Consider the following 18,087-nt stretch of genomic DNA (forward strand, 5'->3'; position numbering starts at 1 on the left):
CAAGAAATGCTTCAATCTCCGTGCCCAATAGCCAACGGTATATTACTATGTACCTTGCGCCTTTTACTTACGCGTTTACATGAGGTGTTGACGACCTCAGGCCCACCCGGTCACCTGTTAAAAGATGCTTTTCCTGGAAAAAGGACATTAAGGACTATACAATCACCCCTCCAATCGCAACTAATCGAGCAGCTCAACTGGAGCCACCTTCCTTGATCCACGGCTCTCCAAAAGTGCCCACCCAGTCTTCGACTTCTTGCCTCAACGTCAAGATCTCTGGCACTTCGGTGCCGTCCTTGACATACTCGAGGAAACTCTTGACGGTTGCCGGGTTCTTCTTGCCCTTGCTCTCGGCGTCCTGTCTCGCACTCTTGTCCACTTTGACTGCGATGGAAACAGCACGGTCGACGATTTCTGCGACTCGCGTGAAGTCGTTGGGTTGGAAGCCTCGCGTGGTCATGGCTGGTGAACCCATTCGCAACCCACCAGGCTTCAGAGCAGACTTGTCACCGGGAACGGTGTTCTTGTTGGCCGCTACACCACAGAGCTCAAGCACGCGTTCAACCCTGGCACCATCGATGGCCTTTGATTTCAGGTCGACCAATACAAGATGGTTGTCTGTGCCTCCAGACACAACGTTGTAGCCCAGGCCGCCCGAATATGCGCCATTGCCCAACCTCTCGGACAAAGCCTTTGCGTTGGTAAGTACAGTTTGCTGATATTCTTTGAACTCTTTGCTCTGTGCTTGCTTTAGAGCCACCGCGAGTGCGGTAATTGTATGGTTGTGTGGACCACCTTGATGTCCCGGGAACACCGAGGCGTTGATCGGGCCCTCGAGGTCGTACAGTTCCTTCTCACCTTTCTTGTTGGTCCGGCGGACGCCCTTGCGGTAGAAAATCATGGCTCCACGAGGACCACGTAGAGATTTGTGAGTGGTGGTAGTAACGACGTCAGAGTATTGGAAGGGAGTAGGGATGACATCTGCGGCCACGAGGCCGGAGATGTGAGCCATGTCACTCAAGAGATAAGCACCGACTTCGTCGGCAATGGCGCGGAACTTTTCATAGTCGATCAATCGGCTGTAGGCGGATGTGCCTGCAATAATGATTTTGGGTCGGTAGAGTAATGCATTTTCTCGGAGCTTATTGTAGTCGATCAGACCAGTAGATTCGTCTAGACGATAAGGAAAGGTTTCGAAATATTTGGAGATCATGGAGATCTTCTTGGTCGGCGTCTGATAGCCATGGGATAGGTGACCACCATGAGGTAGATCAAGCCCCATGATACGGTCGTGTGTGTTGAGAAGTGCGGAATAGGCGTACAAGTTAGCCGGAGAACCAGATAGAGCTGTTTTTTGTTAGAACACTGCATGCATACAGCTCCCAGGAAACACACCTTGAACATTTACACCCCATTCCTCGGGATTGAGCCGGTAAGTCTGAAGAGCTCGCTTCTGACAAAGTCTTTCGGATTCGTCGATATGTTCATTGCCACCATAATATCGAGCACCGGGATAACCTTCCGAGTATTTGTCTGCGATAAATTAGCATTGCCTTGCAACCTTTCGACTTGAAACAGCTCACTCTGCATGACACTGCCCAAGGCATCCAATACAGCTTGAGAAGTGAAATTCTCTGAAGGGATGAGGTTGATGAAATGCTTTTGTCTCCGTTTTTCCTAGTGGGATGAGCTTCTGAATGTAGGTAGGAGCGAAAGGTGAACCCTCTTACCCTCTGCAATATCTCGAAAATCTCCGGGTCTGCATCTTTGAGATGGTCTCCCAGCAACTAATCTCTATTAGCCGAGGTGATCAACAAACTAAGTCCAGCCTCACCTTGTTCTGTGCTTCCGTGTGTGAAGAAGTCAGAGCCTTCGAGGTCGAAATCCCTCGGAAGGTAGATCTGCATGAGGTACACACGGATGGCTTTGTTGGTAAGGAAAGTGATGACCAGAGTCCCCTGGACACGATGGGGCGTGACATGGTCACGGAGTCTCGTTCTGTGTCTTGTACAAACCCGACACTGTGATGTTTTTTTCAGCACGCCACCACCGCTGGAGTGAAGAACAAAGATCTTTCTGTTGATATCAGGTGAAATGATCACGAAGTTTGGGCAACCACCTGAGATTTTTTTTCACCCAGCTTCGCTATGATCGAGCACTGCCACACATAATGTATGCAGCAAATGTCCAAGGAGCGCCTTTTGATGATGGAATGAAGTCCAGTGAGAACGGAGGTTAGCCCGAGGGGACAATTGCGCGTTGGTCCCGCAATCCAGATCGACACTGGGACAGTCACGTGTGGTGTGAGAGCTCTATCTCACTGGCTTCCTTCGGAAGGTATAGCGAGGGCACACTTTAACAAACCATCAACACGTCCGCCCCAACCTCGTCTTCTTCTCCTCTCCTCACAACTAAATCCAAGATGAAGAGAGCCTGCACGTCTGTTTCAGTCCTCGCACTCTGGCTTCGGCTGGAGGTTTGTGGGCTATGTTGACATGTCTCGGGTCCATAACCACCTTTTGGAGACAATATGACACAGTCTGATTGGATCAATACGTTGTTCTTTTTGTCGTCAGTCATGGACCATTGTGCTTGGATGGTGCTTATTCTATTCCGGGGTTATCTGACGTCCACTGCTAGGGTGTTGGTGTGTAATGCTTCAGCATCAATGGCTCTTGGCCTGATCCAAAGCCGACTGCGAGAGAGATCTGGGTACCTACTAGTAGGAGCCTTCCTGGTAAAGGGGTTGAATCATGGCAAGTCTGCATGGCTTGAATACTCGTACGCTCCTTCCATCCCATATACTGCTTTCACGTGACTTTTCCACTACCGGACTCTCTTCTATATCGACACTCATGTTAACGACGATCGATCCAAACATATGAGTCCATGTCCTTCCCAAGACATTTCTATCACAGAGAGCTTGTCTGGTTCCAACATGTGCCATCGAAGGACTCTTACAAGGAAGGTGGACCGAGCATGCTGAGTGCCATGGCCAAGACATGAATGCTGCAACTGCCTGTTGCTCAACGTGAATATCGCCTGCCTGTGAGGTTACGCTAGTGGTGACAGTCTTGTTTATCTTGAGTTCCTTTCAGTTGGAATATCTTCGTCTTTCAGATCCTCTCTCCCTCATCCCAAACTTCAACCTTCTCCCCGTCGATCTTTGAAAGATCGGTATTCAAAGTCTCCCTTGTTCCATACTCAAACCATCTCAATCTTTTGTGAACCCATCGCGACTGAACCCCTCACTCATCAACCTCACTTGCCGTCGCGATTCGCCCTCGTGCGTCCGTCGTCATGGCACCTCGGCGTGGAAAAGCGGTCGCTCACGCGAAGACCACAACCACTAACAACACTACCAAACCTCCCAAGCTCCCTGCCAATGACAAAGCTACCGACACTGATACCGATCTGTCTGACTACGACTCGGGTATTGACCAGCCTGCGCCCACCAATACCAAAGCCACTTCCAAGAAGCGCAAGGCCAAGAAACAAGCCTCCAAGCCACAGGGCAACAAGAAGCAATTGAAATATCTCAAGAGATATGGCGAAGCCCCTGAAGCCAAGTCATTGTTGGATGATGCTGATGATCAATACCCTGCTCTCGATGTCCCCAATGATCCCAACCCATGGGCTGGCATAACTCAAGTTCGTCAGGACCCAAAGGTCGTCTCTCTTCATGTCAACAGCAATGCCGGTGCAATGGGAACCATCAACATCAATATTGCAGATATTCTCGCTTCTGCTGGCTTGAAGCTGGCTCTCAATTCAGTTGCCCTTGGTACTCCAGGTGTAGCATTGGAGAATGCGCCTTCAGCCTTGTCTAAGAACGACAAGGTTGCGACCACCAAGAACCGCGTCATCAGATCCAGTGGCTTTTTGAAGATTCCAGGAGAGTTGCGTGACAAAATCTACCGCTTGTTGTTGCTTGGAGACAAGCCTGTCAATTTCGACAAGCGCACCGGCTTTGGCGGTCGATCTGTCGCTTTCTTGAGAACCTGCAAGACCATTGCTGAGGAAGGCACCGACGTCTTGTATGGCGAGCACTCGTTTCATTTGGCCCGCACTCCCCAATTTCGTGGCAAGTTCTTTGAGAAAGACTGGAGTGAGATTGCATATCAAGACATTCGCCGCTTTCTTGAGACCATCGGCCCTGTCAACATCTCCAAGATGAAGTTCATCTCGTTCGCCATGACCGATGGTCCGAGCCGTTTGACCCAAGCCTTGCCCAATGTCGAGCATCTCAGATTTGCCAATGATCCCACTATGCACCACATCCTTCGCCTGATTGGAGACAACGCGAGTTTGACTCGACTTGGTCTTTTGTTCTCCGGTCGCGGCAAGGTCACAGGTGCCGACTTCCACTTTTTGAATGCTCTCACCGAGATCAAATGCAACCAATTGGACCTTTTCGGCCGTGGATACCCGGGTGCCGGTGATCGCTTCCGCGTCGATCGTCACCTAGTGCCAAAGTTGCGTGAGCTCATGGTCGTCAAGAGAGAGGATGACGAGAACATCGACCTCAAGAAGCATATGTCAAAGGTTGAAATGGTTTACAAAGATTCGCACATTTTTGCCACCAATACCACTTACTTCTACTAGTCGTGTCTCTTCACGCTTGATACTAGTGGAAGTAGTACGCAAGACTACTTGCTCATTGCTGAGATATGGTGATTTGCTGGACTGCCTGGTTGTGATTCAGTCGCAGTCTGGAAGTCAGAATTCTATTGACAGCCTAATTGAGAGGCTCATTCGGAGGGCTTGCATGGACAATAGGTTGAATGATGGGTGGACTTGATTCCCTATGGTCTGACGATGACTGGGAAGGTGCTTACCAAAGGAATGCCCTCAGGCTCGATCGAATTCGTGTTTCAGAGATTTGCCATCAGGTCTGTCTCATTGTCGATCGCCTGAGGTGGCCTGGGATGACATTTTCGAGTAGAGTTCATTACGGCGGGCATAGTGTTTGTGACGGAGGAGCAGAGTTTTCGTGACAAAGGAATCCAGTCTTGAAGGTAGACGGACCGAGTCAAATTCAAACTCCATAACTTATAGCACATAGCGCCATAGCTACGGCTCTCTCAATGAGAACAATCAAATCCAATTGGAGATGAGTCTTTCTTTCCCATGTGCTGGGCAGCAGTTGTTTATGACTGTCGTCGGTGTCGAGGCCTTGAATACCAAGTGGTCGATACCGATCAATGTGAAACGCTGAGAAGGAGAGACACGAACATCTCTGGTAGCACGGCCAGCTGTTCTGGAATACCAATTCCATTAGCCCTCCACCATACACTTACCGTTACAGAGAAGCCCTTCCCATCTGTCTGGTAGTAGGTAATGCTCAACCGCTTGCCAGTTCGGCACGGAGACACACGGACAGTTCCATGCAGCCGACTATTGTCCGTCAGTCAACAATGTAGTCTGTCGTCCACACAAGAAGAAAACCCATGCCATGCCATGCCACGATCGAACGACCCCATCACATGTGAACAACCCTCATCATCACACACACCAGCCTTCAGTGCATCACTCGTAATGAAGTCTCATCACGCCTGTCCGACCCATGTGGAGCCATGCTATTTTCACTACCCGCCCGTTGATCCGTCGATCACCCGTTCCTTCGGAGAGCGAGGCTGCCAAATGTCCCCTTCATTGTCTTAGATTCTCAGTTAGTAGTAGAGTTGGATGTTACCCAAAAAGAAATCAATAAAAAAAATCGGGGATCGTCTCCTGCTGCTTTCCGGATGCGGAGAGGATGCTACAGTATGTGGATGCATTATTCTCCTGATTCCGAAAATAATGAGAGCTGCCTCGTGGCATTATATCGTAGATAGATGTCCACAGCAGTACTCGTAGTGAGGTGCTAAAAAGGGGGGGAGGAAGGTATCGACTACTGGTTGTGGTGTAGAGCAGAAAGCAAGTACTGGATCCGGTACGGAAGAGGCTCGCCTCTTTGTTTAATTAGTTTTGGACTCGCCATCCACAAGGATAGCTTGACGAAATGATACGAGTACCTTTTGTTTACCTGCTCTCGCTAGGAGCTGCGGGATGGTTCCGTCGCAGGTCCATTGCTACCTAGATTAAAAAAGGTACGAGATAAGCTACTTCGAGAATTTGGTTTTGTAAGACATTAATTCGATAGTTGTGGTGGGTGTCCATTCTCGTCGAAGAGACATGTACCCCATATAAAAAGACTGGAGATGGGATGTTTGTTTACTACCTGAATGGTACTCCGTACCCGTAGTCGAGTGACGCACTGGGCCCAGGGATCCACAGGACGGTGGCATGAGCATCTATTTTGAGAAAAGAAACTCGTGGGCGACGGGGAATATCTTACTCTTACCGAGTACTGTTTTTGCCTGTGACGCGAGAAAAGGTAACCTCGTAGGTCTCGGCTGTTAATCCGTGCTATCGATTGGCGTGTGATATCTAATCCGTTCCCGTACGGAGTACACGGTGCCATGACTCGGGCAATCAGAGTATCATAGCTTTCCCGGTGACTGGTGGCCCATGAGATGAGTTCGTCTTGCTTGTAGATGATAGATGTGCATAGACATCACAAGCAACAGTGCGCGAGATCCAATAGTTTGGTCTAGCAAGAAGGAACTTGGTATGAATCTAGAGATTCGCGTTCGCGCATGGATCATGGCGTCTGGTCTGCATGTCATTTGGACTCACGCAAGGCAAATACGTATCAGACAGAAGGGGTGAACCACGGTCCATGGTGGCATGGATCTCCAACCGATCAAATGAGAGCTCAATCGGTGGTGACTGGTGAGAATGGGAATTGGTGATGTGCCGCTGGTGCAACCTCTCTGTCGCCACCCGATGGAGAGCAACCCGCTTTCATTTTGGGCCGGCACCACTCAGGACATCAGAAGTCGGAACGGAGGTGACTGGTGAAGGGCTTCCAGATTGATGGACCAAGCTGGCGGGGGAGACTGGCAACGAAGAAACTGGAGAAATTGGCCGTGGGCGCAAGAGATGAAGTTGCAGTTGAGCAAATTTGACTAGCAAGGCTCTCAGGAGAACAATCTTCGTTGATTTGCCAGGCGAGCCTTGGCTCATTTCCGACAACCGCCAGATCAACAAGGGGCCCACCGCCAATATTCCACCAACCGTGGTTTGCGATTTGTGAAACAAGCAACGAGCAAGCTCTTGATCTGGCTGAGGAGGTGTCGTCGTTGGACAAATCGGTCTTTGCTCGACCATTTCCCCGTGATCTTTTGGTGCGCAAGCAAAGCAAGCAAGCGTGACCTGGCCTGGCCCCCCCGGTACGATCCCTCATGCGACCGGTTGGCCCAGGAATCAAACTCGAAACAGGTCCAAGGAATTTCTTTTGCAGCTACTGTCCATCCAGGCACGATGTCATTTCCTCCTTGTCCATGTTTCTCCAACCAATTCGAGCTATGTCACCACTACAACAGAGGACTGTATGATGTCTCGCTTGAACATGCCCCCCAGTTACCGTAGTTTGACGAGACCACCGTCGAAGATGGGCCGAGGATAGGTTTACCGCTACTCCTGAATTCTCTCTCCTATGAGCTTCTGTTTACCTCGTACTCCATCTCAACGGCCCTGAATAATGTGCCTAATTTGGGCCACATGACGGGGTTGGCCTCAAGCGAGGACATGTTGCTTCCCGCCCCCAGTACAAAGGAGTATTACCAGGATCGCGCTGCCCAATAGGGCCAATAATATTCATATAGACATCATTCAAGTCAGAGAAGCAAGATGGAAACCATGACATGCATCATTCATGGCGATCGCCTATCGATTATCATTTGACAAACCGGTTCAGCAGATGACATTGACAGCGACCGCACTGAACAACTCGTAGAAAAACGCACTGGGACTCGTGTCACGGGCGGGTCACCGCAGCGAGAGTCGGGAGAGAATAAAGGAAATTGGGATCCAGAGTTAGCGTATAGACCGCGAAATGACGGTGGATTGCAGTTCGGAGAGTGGATGAGTCGTGGTCGTAGCGGACCTGGCAACAGGCGGCGTCAGGGGTAGCTTTGACAAGGTCTTTGATAGCGACCTCCACATGGCGCAGCCTCATCAGCCCTTCTCCTTTTTCCATTGGCCCGTTCTGAACCCCGGTCGAAATTGTGGCTGCAATCTACCACTTGCCCTCCCACCGTCTTGCTCGACGAGCTCGTCCCATATATCTATTCTACTCAGCACGTTGATCCTCTGTTTTCCTTTCTCTCCATCACACAGATCGAAGTCCAACTTCCAGTCGCTCTTTAGCACCAATCCAAACAACCAGGTCTTAGTACCACTTACACTCGTTACAAACAACCAACCCTCTCAACCCATCCATCTTCTCACCAGTTTTATAATCAAAAACTACCATCCACATCCATCAAAATGAAGGTCACAATTGCTGCTCTCGCCGCTTTGGCAACCTCCGTCGTCGCCGTCCCAGCTTGGGGCGATGCAACCACCACCACTACCACCACGACCACCACCACCAAGCCAGTTGCTGCTTCGTCCACCTCGGTCTGGGCTGACTGGACAAGCACCACAACCACCACCACCAAGCCCGTTGCTGCTTCCACCACCACCGCTGCAACCACCACTGTGTGGGCCGACTGGGAGGAGCCAGATAGCTGGACCACCACCATCGTGACCGCCATCACCACCTATGTCCCAGAACCCACCACCATCGTCCACTTCGGCAAGACCTGGACTGTCAGCACTGCCACCACCTTGACCATCACTGACTGCCCATGCACCGTCTCTGTTCCCATCTTCACCAAGGTCTCAACATCTTGCAGCACTACCGCCACCCCAGTTGCCCCCGTGTCCACCTCGACAGCAGTTGCACCCGCTACCTGGGGCTCATCAACTGGCGTCAAGCCCGCTGTTGCTACCTACACTGGTGCCGCCAACGCCCTCGTTGCCAACGTCGGTGCTGGTCTTGCCGGTGTCGGTGCCATTGCCGCTTTCCTCCTATAAATGGAGCATTCTTTGGGGCATGGGCTTGGATAGGTCAGTCAGGCATCTGATTGGCCGCTCCAGGTTTTCATGGCTTCTCTTTTGTTCTTAACGCGGTGTCTCCCATGGGTATGAGGCGGCCGAGCTTGGTTCATCTGTGGGTCGGCGGTGTGCTTGTGATGCAACATGCTTGCACTCCATCTCAGATGACGCATTGGATAAATGATTTCGGCTCGGCTGGTTGAAAGTTTGTGGTGGGACGTTTTTGTACAGTTTTCTCTGGTGCAGAATTCCACCCCCTTGATATCCTGGGATTTGGTCATTTAGTTAATGAAAGGATATTTTTGAGGATAGCATTGCATCGTGTGTTTCTCGGGGCATCCAAAAATGTGAATTTGCTGCATACCACTGAACAAGAAAAGAGAACCTGTCTTCCTGTTGTCTTTTGATCTCGTTGCCAGTAATGTATATATAGTTCAGTATTTGGATGTCTCTAGAATCCGCATGCAATGAATGTCCTCAACCAGTAAAGATTTTGATATATGCTTATAGAGTTCATGCCTTCTCGATCATGCTCAGCAACAACATGACGGATGTCTATTTGTTCATCGAATCGAAGGGCAGACTTGTAGATGCGGCGGTATCTCGGCTTTAGTCGGGCTTCGACGGGCCGTCGTCGGCGTGTCCTCTTCATCCTACCATACGGGATGCTGGCTCCTTCAGAAGGACCAAAGGATGCTGGTCATGCCACTCTATTCAACACGTCTGGTTGTAGATGCTTTACGGAAGTTGCTAGTCTCTTTACTCGACTCTTGAAAGCCCTCGCCTTCCCTGTCCAATGGCCTCGGCAGCAAGTTGAACGCGGTACGCGTCAAGCTGTGCCAAGAATTCGGCCGGAAAAACCTACGGATAGGGCCAGCACCCCAATTATTGATTCGCGCTTCTCCATCTAACCCCATCTCCTCTTCTACTACTCCGCGCTGATCGCATTGATGCTTCATCTCGACTCCGCTGGACCGGCCGGACCGTTATGACAGCCCAACTTCGTCCTCGGCATCATCTTCAGGCAATGACAGCCATGATCTTAGAAGCTTGTACAGTCTCGCTTCTAGTCTTATTATCAGTTTCAACAGTTTCCAGTCCACCTTGATCCTCGAGGGACCCGCTGTTCTCGAAGATGCCAGGCTGCGGGTAGGCACTCCTGTCAATAATAAATACCCCCGTCAAGTGTGTTCAAAGACTCAACAGTCAACTTTCCTAGCCGGGCGAGCTCTCCGTTTCTCTGCCAAAGAACTCCCTACCTACTATCTAGGCAATTCTATTCATCCCTCCCGCTCCCATTTCGATCCCTACCTGCCCTACCCGTGAGTGTAATACTTCGATCGCCGTTCAGCACCAGCAGAACCATTGGCGCCATGTCACCCAATAACAGAGTTCAGGACTCGGTGCAGGCTTCATCTCTGTCTGATCCCGAAGCATTCTGGGATAAACATGCCAAAGAATTATACTGGCACAAGCCATATAGCTCTGCCCTCCGACAGACTACAAAGAAACTACAAGATGGCACCACACATCCTCACTGGTCCTGGTTTCCCGATGGTGAGATCAGTACAACATACAACTGTCTAGATCGTCATGTGAAAGCTGGCAATGGAGACAAGATCGCCATGATCTGGGACAGCCCGGTGACCGGATCAAAAGCGAAGTTCACCTACAACCAGATGTTGGATGAGGTGGAATTACTTGCCGGGGTCCTGAGAGATCAAGGCGTCAAGAAAGGGGATGTCGTGTTGATATATATGCCCATGATCCCCGCTGCAATATTTGGCATGCTAGCAACAGTCCGACTCGGTGCTATGCATGCAGTGGTCTTTGGAGGATTCGCCGCAAACAGTCTAGCTCAACGCATAGAAGATGCGAAACCCAAAGTTATTTTGACTGCTAGCTGCGCGATTGAGGGCGCAAAAGGGCCTTTGGCTTACCAACCCTTCGTCGAAGGAGCAATCAAGCAGAGCAGCTGGAAGCCCAACAAGACGATTATTTGGCAACGGGATAACAAGAGGTGGAATCCCGTCAACAAGGATGCTGGCCAAAGTGATTGGCAAGCTTTGATCAAGAATGCCCGTTCACGAAATCTCAGGGCGGAGGCTGTCCCGGTCAAGAGTACTGACGGCCTTTATATCATCTATACGAGTGGCACGACTGGTCTACCCAAAGGTGTGCTTCGTGAAGCAGGTGGTCATGCCGTCGGCTTGAATTTGAGCGTCAAATACTTGTTCGATGTCAAAGGCCCGGGCGACGTCATCTTCACTGGAAGCGACATTGGTTGGGTGGTGGGACATTCATTTATCGTGTACGCGCCCCTCCTTGCTGGAGCAACGACAATCCTCTTCGAAGGCAAGCCCATTGGTACCCCTGATGCAGGTGTTTTTTGGCGCATGGTGGATGAACATAAAGTCACGACGATATTCACTGCTCCTACTGCATTGAGAGCTATCAGGAAAGAGGATCCTTCGGACAAATTCTTCAAGGAGCAAGGCGACAAGGGCCGCTTAAAGCATTTACGCGCTCTTTTCCTCGCTGGCGAGAGATCTGAGCCTTCGATCATCACACATTATCAACAGTTACTGAGCAAATATGCAGCACCAGACGCTCGAGTCATTGATCATTGGTGGTCAAGTGAATCGGGCAGTCCAATGACCGGTATTGCTCTCCGTCCGGCCATTGGCGAAAAACAGAGCAATCGTGACGAACACAAGGCCTTGGCGATCAAGCCTGGGAGTGCAGGCAAAGCTCTACCGGGGTTCGATGTTCGCATTGTAGATGATGAGGGTAAGGAGGTTGGAGAAGGTAAGATGGGCAACATTGTTCTCGCCACACCATTTGCACCGACGGGCTTCACGACTTTGTTCAACGACGATGCACGCTTTTACAAGGGTTACTTGAAGCGATTTGACGGCAAATGGTTGGATACTGGGGATGCAGGCATGATTGATCAAGATGGGTATGTGCACGTTATGAGTCGGAGTGACGATATTATCAACGTCGCCGCACACCGCTTCAGTACAGGTAAGGAGGCTGTCGGTTCTAGGATGGCGAGGTGCGCTAACATTAAACTACAGGTGCCATTGAACAAGCGATTACATCACACGACTCGGTGGCTGAAGCCTGTGTCGTCGGCATCCCTGACGAGATGAAAGGACATCTACCTTTTGCGTTCGTCATTCCTTCGACGACATCCGACTCAAATCTACCTGCCACCCCATCCAGAGAATTCTTCACGGGTATCAACAACATCGTTCGGACTCAGATTGGCTCCATCGCATCACTCGGCGGTATTGTCCAAGGCAAGGGAATGATTCCCAAGACTCGAAGTGGCAAAACGTTACGACGGGTCTTGCGAGAGCTAGTTGAGAACGCTGCCGAGGGCCAATTCGACAAGGAAGTCAACGTGCCGGCAACAGTGGAGGACCGCGAGGTTGTGGAGGTTGCCAGACAGCGAGTTAAGGAATGGTTCGAGGAGCGAAAAAAACAAACTGGCAAAGCCAAATTGTGAAAAGTTGGAGGTACTTAAGTAATGATGCACGTCTCTTGTATATATTGGGCAATTCGCGACCGGCTTTTATTACAGCAGTATTTCACTTGATGACTGCGCGAGCAAAATGCCATTCATGTTCAAATTTAATGCCCAACGACCCCACTGCTTGCGAGTTGTGAAATGCCTGCCCCTGAGGCCGATGCAATATAGGCTAGGGGCGATCCGTTGCAGAAATCAACGACGTCATCAATGGGTCGGGTAAGGCTAAGCTCATGGCTGAAGCACAATGATCACCAAGACACACCGAGGAACTTTGCCATAACAACAGCACTTTTACGAGACGAGTCGAGTCGCGATCATGGGTCACTACGTGCGTTATAAACGGTGCTGGGGCTCAAGGGTTTAGAGAACGCCAGGCTGCAGCTTTCTTCACTCGGTAGGATAAAACGTCGTGAGCTAACACGGACCGTTTGACGTTGACGTTGACGTTTCATATATTTATATTTATTCACAACCCTTCTGTGTGCTAATTTCCCCGAGTTACACCTGGTCCAGAAGCTCACAGATTATCATCTGGAAGGCACTTGTCCTGGCCACCCTACTCACCATGGCAGTCCACCACGTCCTCGACGACTACTACCTCGCCATCACCCTCCTCGTCACCGTCGCATACCAACTCATCGGCTTCTCCATCGCCTTCACGTGTAAATTCGACAAACTGACCGACTTCGCAGGCGGGACTAACTTCATCATCCTCGCGGTTCTCACGCTCGCGCTGTCTGCCACGCACACGACGCGACAGATCCTGGTGTCGCTGTTCCTCATTCTCTGGGCGTTCCGGCTCTCGGGGTTCCTGCTCTTCCGCATCCTCAAGACCGGCACGGACACGCGCTTCGACGACAAGCGCGACAAGTTCTTCCCCTTCCTCGGCTTCTGGGTCTTTCAGATGCTGTGGGTCTGGACCGTCAGTCTGCCCGTGACGATCCTCAACTCGCCCAACGTCGCCGCCATGTATGATCAGCCGGCGTTTGGCACCGCCGCGGACATTGTCGGTTTGATCATGTGGGCCGGCGGATTCCTGGTGGAAGCCGTGGCCGATGTGCAGAAGTATCGCTTCCGGTCGAACGCGGACAGTCAAGGTCGCACGTGTGATGTCGGCCTGTTCGCGTGGAGCAGGCATCCCAATTACTTTGGTGAGATCATGGTGCAGTTTGGGATCTTCACCATGGCCGTCTCGCCGTCCGCGTACGGCTATGTGCCGCGTGGTAGCGGTGCCTACGCGGCGCAGTACGCCAGTATGGTCGGGGCGTTCTTTCTGACGCTGCTGCTGCTCTTCGTGTCGGGTCTGACGCTACAGGAACGGCCCGGTGCGAAGAAGAAGTATGAGAAGGATGGTCCGGACGGCCCCAGCTGGACGCAGCATCGCAACTGGCTGGAGAGTACGAGTATTCTCATCCCGATGCCGCCGTTCGTGTGGAGGGCACTGCCAACGGCGGTGAAGCGGTCTGTTGGGTTCGAGTGGCCGCTGTACGTCTTTGAGCCGAGTAAGCACGCGGATCTGAAGGCTGTGGAAGAGAGGAGGAGGGAGGAAGGGAGAGGATCGGCGCGAGAAGAGGGAAGTCAGGATGGTTTGGTGCGTGATCGGTGAGAGAGAGGGAAGTGGGAACGTCGTCGACCAACTACTGTCTCATCGACTTGATGAAATTTTTAGTATAGCGTTATGGATACATATTTATAATTGAGATCTGCAAACAGAAAGATGCCATCCGAGTCTATCGTCGACAGCTAATGAGGACCTGGGTGCTAAAGGCTGTGTCTATGGACCTTGTTGTTCACTCTTTGCACTTTGGACAACGATGGTGATTGACAAATTTATATCTCCCGGACTTCAAAGTTGGTCATCTGGATTAAAGGACGGTACCTACAGATGGTGGCAAGCACCTTGACCATCGATCGCTGGGTCAGTCATGAATGACGAAGCAAAGCATTGGGCTGTCCGTACCCGCAGGATTCGAAATAAGCCCATATTTAGCGATCACGCCTAGAAGCTTAACCCCCGGGCTGAGTTGTGCCCGGGTGTGGGTGGGGCTGCCCGGGGGTCTGGCTTTGGTTATAGCTGGGTGGTCACGGCGGTGGTTGTGCTTCGTGCTTGGAATCCCAGTGGACCACAAAAAAGAACCTCCTGAAACCTGCGCATCATTCAATTCCCGTTGCATTTATTGAATTGCGTGGATAGAGAATTGCGTGGCCGCTCCAAATCAAATCCTACGAAGTACGAGTAGCCACCTTCTACCCGCATTTTCTCCCCTGCTCATATTCCTGTCCACGTCCCAAGTCAGTGCTCCTGTACGGAGAAGTTGCAACTGCGCCCTACTATCCACAGCCGTACCTAGTCAAAAAAGGTGGGTAGCCGACCGAGACAAAGGTCTCTCAGCTGCCTCGTCAATTCGTCTCTGGGACTGCTTTCGATTTCTTCACCTCCTTTGTTCTTCCGACCGTGACCGTGGTGGCTCATTACCTACAACTGCCTCTCAAGAAATCGCACGTGTTTCGAGACAACATGTATTGCTGCAGAAGATAAGGGTTTGACTTGGAACTGCTTCAATCTGTCACATGTTTTCGAGACCTGTCAACCAACGACAGGCTGTCGCTGCATTTCGTCATTGTTCCTAGCCATTTGCTCTACAACATTCTCCCACTTTCATGGCGGTACCTACCTCGTTGCGGAGAGCTGTGCTCGCCGGAATCCTCATCATCGCCCTCTTCCTCTTCCTCAGGCCTTCCTCTCCATCTGCGCCCGACCCTCCGTCCTATCAAGGAACTCCAGATCCAAGAGAACAACCTACTCGAGCCTACCCTCCTCCCCAATCGCCCAAGAAACCCCAAGTGGACCAAACATCCATTCAAGACATTGCTTCCAAGCCCTTGAGAGAAAGATTAAAATTTCACTTTCCCTATGATGTGGAATCCAAGTTTCCTGCCTACATCTGGCAAACGTGGAAGGCAGGACCCGACTCGGGCAACTTTGAAGACAGGTTGAGGCCATTTGAGGCATCTTGGTCGACCCTGCATCCTGGCTTTGTGCACGAAGTCATCACGGACGAGGCCGCGTTGCACCTCATCAACTATCTTTTCGCCTCAGTACCGGAGATCATGCAGGCATACGAAGCGATGCCCCTGCCGGTTCTGAAGGCGGATTTTTTTCGATATTTGATCCTCTTGGCTAGAGGCGGCATCTACAGCGACATCGACACCAAAGCACTTCAAAGTGCTGCAGATTGGCTCCCCGAAAAACTCGATCGGTCTACGGTGGGTTTGGTGATTGGTATTGAAGCAGATCCAGACAGACCGGATTGGAAAGATTGGTATGCTAGGAGAATACAGTTTTGTCAATGGACCATCCAGTCTAAACCGGGCCACCCAGCTCTAAGGGAAATTGTGGCAACCATCACTGAAGATACTCTCGCTATGAAAAGAGCTGGCAGCCTGAGAATGGGACGAGCGCCGAAGAAGTCGATCATGGAATATACCGGACCCGGTGTCTGGACCGACACCATCTTTTCCTACCTGAACAACCGAGAATACTTCGATTTCAGCTCGCGGAAGTCCAACGTGACCTATTCGGATTTCTTCAACGTGCGGGAGCACAAGAAAATTGGCGATGTGATTGTGCTCCCAATCACCAGTTTCAGCCCAGGGGTTGGGCAGATGGGATCGGAAGGACCGGAGCATCCGATGGCCTTTGTAAAACATGAGTTTGATGGTAAGATGACACCGACATCATCTCGACGATTGTGAAGCTGACCCGAGTGACAGGATCTTGGAAACCTGCAGATGAACGGATGTAGTAAACAAAAAGTGGACATTGTACAACGGAGCGCGCAATGGAGACTGAATATAGCGTCGACGCACACGACGAGCGTCTCATTCCTTTCAAGCATAGCGAGGGTGTATGGCAAGGCACATAGAGGGAACCATCAGGACTGCCACATTCAGGTGGTCTGATTTGATTTGAATCATGTAAGATAGCACAGATACGCACGGGTCGGGGGATTCTCCGTGCAAAAGTATGGATGGTGAAAAGCACACACTTCTGGTATGTTATCGAATGGTATGGAGCTGTCAATGCTCGACCTACCTAGTATTATTGATAGCGAGTCGAGCATCCGTACCCACCAGGTGCACCAGGATAAGATCCTCATGCAGTGACCCGCATGATGCTCGCCTCCATCCAAACCATCAGAGCGGTGACCGTTAGAGAGGACTTGTGGGGAATTCTGATAGGGACTTCATCATCCGATCCTCGATAAAGCAGAAGGCTGGGAAACGCTATACGTACGTCCCAAGGCAATACCGAAGGCATCCTCATGCTAATTCAATTCCAGATGAGTTCTTGGACGTTTGGCACATGCCAAATAGGTATTTGTGCATGACCCTACCCGTGGGCCGTTTAATTCCTCCGAAAAGAGGACTGGGATCAACAGTGCTTGCTCGGTATCCCTAGTTAGTGGGACTTTTGACCACGTCGAGTTCCCGGTCGGTTTAGTTAGCGAGGCGGCTTCGAAAACAAGGGCTCAAACGTCGCTGACAGGTTGACGATTTCGGTTACCCAAGCCACCCCAAGGAATGACAAGCGAGCACCTGCCTGCTGACTCTGAGGGATGAAACCAGGCAAGTCCGGTTGGGGACAATGGACTGGATGGAACTCACTGGGCTGGGCTGGACTGCATCCGTCATCGTACGATGAACTGCACGAGTATCCGAACCTACTCGTAAAACTGAGACCAATTCATCTGTGATGATCTGGGGCAAAGACTGTCTCTCTATTGGTATAAATCCTCGGGCTCGTGCCCGTGGAATTGACGTAGATGATGGAGGGGAAAAGAGAGTTTCTTATGACATAGATCTGCATTGTTTGACAGGAGCTGTTATTGACATATGGTCCATGGAGTCCTATTCGAGTTTTGAACGGACGTAGATGATGTCCAACTGAATTCACACTATGGTCCATGTATGTCGCTCACCGCATCCTCCTGTGGACGGGCTACGCCTCGAGAGCCGTGGTACTAGTCGCGTTTCTAACGATGTAAGCAATGAATTAGTCTTTTTCCGTCTTGTTCAACCCCGATGCGATGTCATGCAGCAGCACCTCGTAGACAGCCAGAAAATGGAGATTGAGGTTTGCGCCTAAGGTCCAGTCAAGATTGCGTTGCGAATTGCCAGTTGGCGATGGCGTGTTTCCATCTGGACACACTACAGTTCCCGCCACGCGCCCAAGGCCCCTCTTTCAGCAGGCCGAGGGGCCCCGAGGCCTTGACTGAAATCTGAGCCTGATCGTGATCGTGATCGTGATCCTGCCCACAGCCTGAGGTTGGAGATGACAGGCTATGGACGCTACAGGCTGCAGCCCATGCCTGAATCGAAGCCCGATGCCCAAAGCCACGAGGGTGCACCCACCTACTAGGCCTATAACCTCAGGGCTACTAAGCGTTTCCTCTCCCCCTCTCCCCCTCTATTCCCCTCCTCCTGCTCGCTACTCGCTACTCGTTATTGTTCCAACTCAGACCTCGATTTGTCCCTCTGTCAAGTTGTCGTCATGCCTT

At 51.1% G+C, this 18,087-nt stretch overlaps 6 protein-coding genes across 6 annotated transcripts; 5 read left to right on the plus strand and 1 right to left on the minus strand.

Annotated features, from left to right (window-relative positions):
- Positions 1-193: 193 nt before the first annotated feature.
- Positions 194-1,981, minus strand: CBS2 (Cytochrome B translational activator protein cbs2; the record flags this gene model as incomplete). The annotated part of the gene is made up of 5 exons (XM_064844404.1): positions 194-1,347; positions 1,396-1,533; positions 1,584-1,677; positions 1,731-1,787; positions 1,835-1,981. The coding sequence occupies 5 exons, from the start codon at positions 1,979-1,981 to the stop codon at positions 194-196; spliced, it is 1,590 nt and encodes a 529-aa protein (XP_064712264.1).
- A 1,319-nt stretch (positions 1,982-3,300) lies between these two features.
- On the plus strand, positions 3,301-4,605 carry LTR84_000775 (uncharacterized protein; the record flags this gene model as incomplete). Its single annotated transcript, XM_064844405.1, has 1 exon — positions 3,301-4,605. The coding sequence occupies one exon, from the start codon at positions 3,301-3,303 to the stop codon at positions 4,603-4,605; it is 1,305 nt and encodes a 434-aa protein (XP_064712265.1).
- A 3,771-nt stretch (positions 4,606-8,376) lies between these two features.
- On the plus strand, positions 8,377-8,967 carry LTR84_000776 (uncharacterized protein; the record flags this gene model as incomplete). Its single annotated transcript, XM_064844406.1, has 1 exon — positions 8,377-8,967. One exon carries the CDS (start codon positions 8,377-8,379, stop codon positions 8,965-8,967), a length of 591 nt encoding a protein of 196 aa, XP_064712266.1.
- A 1,394-nt stretch (positions 8,968-10,361) lies between these two features.
- Positions 10,362-12,502, plus strand: LTR84_000777 (uncharacterized protein; the record flags this gene model as incomplete). The annotated part of the gene is made up of 2 exons (XM_064844407.1): positions 10,362-12,015; positions 12,069-12,502. The coding sequence occupies 2 exons, from the start codon at positions 10,362-10,364 to the stop codon at positions 12,500-12,502; spliced, it is 2,088 nt and encodes a 695-aa protein (XP_064712267.1).
- Positions 12,503-13,091: 589 nt separating this feature from the next.
- LTR84_000778 (uncharacterized protein) lies at positions 13,092-14,132 on the plus strand (the record flags this gene model as incomplete). The annotated part of the gene is made up of 1 exon (XM_064844408.1): positions 13,092-14,132. One exon carries the CDS (start codon positions 13,092-13,094, stop codon positions 14,130-14,132), a length of 1,041 nt encoding a protein of 346 aa, XP_064712268.1.
- A 1,055-nt stretch (positions 14,133-15,187) lies between these two features.
- On the plus strand, positions 15,188-16,332 carry LTR84_000779 (uncharacterized protein; the record flags this gene model as incomplete). The annotated part of the gene is made up of 2 exons (XM_064844409.1): positions 15,188-16,247; positions 16,301-16,332. The coding sequence occupies 2 exons, from the start codon at positions 15,188-15,190 to the stop codon at positions 16,330-16,332; spliced, it is 1,092 nt and encodes a 363-aa protein (XP_064712269.1).
- Between the last annotated feature and the right edge of the window lie 1,755 nt (positions 16,333-18,087).

The sequence above is a fragment of the Exophiala bonariae genome, assembly GCF_035927105.1.
Source record: "Exophiala bonariae strain CCFEE 5792 chromosome Unknown scaffold_1, whole genome shotgun sequence".
Lineage (NCBI taxonomy): Eukaryota > Fungi > Ascomycota > Eurotiomycetes > Chaetothyriales > Herpotrichiellaceae > Exophiala > Exophiala bonariae.